The following is a 1,688-nucleotide window of genomic DNA, read 5'->3' as shown; positions in this document are numbered from 1 at the left end:
CATGAACTTGTATACATATATATATATACATATATATATATATGTATACAAGGGTCTAGGTTCGCATGTATGGAAGTTGTATGTGTCCCTGAACTGTATGTCTCTGTAGAGCATAGTAGAACTCCTCTTTCATCTCTTGGGTGGATACACCTATGCATACATATCTACAGATGCACTTGGCTACATAGAAGTATTTCCTGTCTCTCTGTCGCTCTTCATAAGCCCTCCTTCTACAATGCAGTGTCATTCGGCGCATGCATGTCTTAGATACATATCTTTACACATATCTGTATACATAGCCAGTTACGCGCGATCGCGTTCCAATTCCTTCCTCTTTATCTGTGTATCTTTCTCTTTCTAGTATGCTGTGAGCAGGGTGTATATACACCTCAGCGATAAGGAGTGCTAGAGGATTGACGCCTCCCGCTCTAGTGAGGGAGATCTTAAACCACATACACTCTCTCTCTTTCTTTCTTACATCATACATACACATATCTATAGAGAGAGAGAGAGAGACGGATATCTATTTTTCCCATTATAGATCACCATCTCTCTACATCTATGAAGGTATCTATATCTGTCTATATCCATAAATGTGTCTACATCTATGTATATCTATGGATGTATCTATATCTGTCTATATCCATAAATGTATCTACGTCTATCTATATCTATGAGTGTATGTATATCTATCTATACATATGTCTTTCCGACTAGGCCATTTTGTCTCTACAGGGTCTCTTTCAAACTGAACAGGCTATTCAGATATTTCTTTTCTTGCTCTCTCACTCTCTCTCGTTCTCACTCTTTCTTTCTTCCTTTCTTTCTGTCTTTTCTTCTTGTAGGTATCCGTTGACCATAGCGAAGTCGTCTATGCAGGCTCCTAATTCGGGGCATCAGTGGCCTCTCCATTTGCATGCACTTTGCTGGCTGTGTGAGCTACTTATCTACGAGTCAGAAGTCTTTAATAGAGATCCTAATCTCAATCCTTCTCTCCAGTCATCACACACCCTTCTCTCTTCTCCTCTCTCTTCCTCTTCCTCTTCTGCTGCTGCTGCTAATGGTAGGGCGGACTCGCTAGCAGGGGGAGTGTCTGGAGAGGAGGTACGTAAGAAAAGACACACAAGAAGAAAAGGATAGATAGAGAGATAGATAGGAGAGAGGCCAAGAAAGAAGAAGATAGATAGGCGAAAGATCAAGATAAATAGGGAAAGAAAGAAGAAGAAAAAGAGGATCGCGAGTAGAGATTCTCTCATTTACAGAAGAAGTTGGGGGGGGGTTGGTCGTTACTTACGAAAGGTATGGATCGAAGCCTCAGTCATTCAAGACTTCCTCACTTTGGAAAAAGATCAGATCTCTCTTTGATCTATCTATCTATCTACCTATCTATCTATCTCCATCTATATAGATAGATAGATACATGTATACATTCATATCTTTCCATCTATCTTTCATCTATCTTTAATCTATCTGTAATTGAATTGTGATGTATGTGTATATTTGGGGTGTGTAGAAGATATCTCGCCTGCTACTGAACTACTACGCACAGACAGGCCATGGACGAGACACGAACCAAATCCAACACACTATCTGTAAGTCAAATCTCTTCTTCTTCTCCTCCTTCTCTTCTTCTTCTTCTTCTCTTCTTCTTCTTCTCTTCTTCTTCTCCTCCTTCTCTTCTTCTTCTT

General features: G+C 40.0%; 1 protein-coding gene across 1 annotated transcript; it reads left to right on the top strand.

The window, feature by feature from the left end:
* Positions 1 to 847: 847 nt before the first annotated feature.
* On the top strand, positions 848 to 1,684 carry CSUI_005400 (hec ndc80p family protein; the record flags this gene model as incomplete). The annotated part of the gene is made up of 2 exons (XM_068065576.1): positions 848 to 1,104; positions 1,514 to 1,684. Coding segments are annotated over exons 1-2 (402 nt in total), but the record flags the coding sequence as incomplete, so codon positions are not given.
* Between the last annotated feature and the right edge of the window lie 4 nt (positions 1,685 to 1,688).

The sequence above is a fragment of the Cystoisospora suis genome (assembly GCF_002600585.1).
Source record: "Cystoisospora suis strain Wien I chromosome Unknown contig_2617, whole genome shotgun sequence".
Lineage (NCBI taxonomy): Eukaryota > Apicomplexa > Conoidasida > Eucoccidiorida > Sarcocystidae > Cystoisospora > Cystoisospora suis.
The sequence above is the reverse complement of the archived record's forward strand: the minus strand, read 5'-3'. Positions and strand labels throughout refer to the sequence as shown.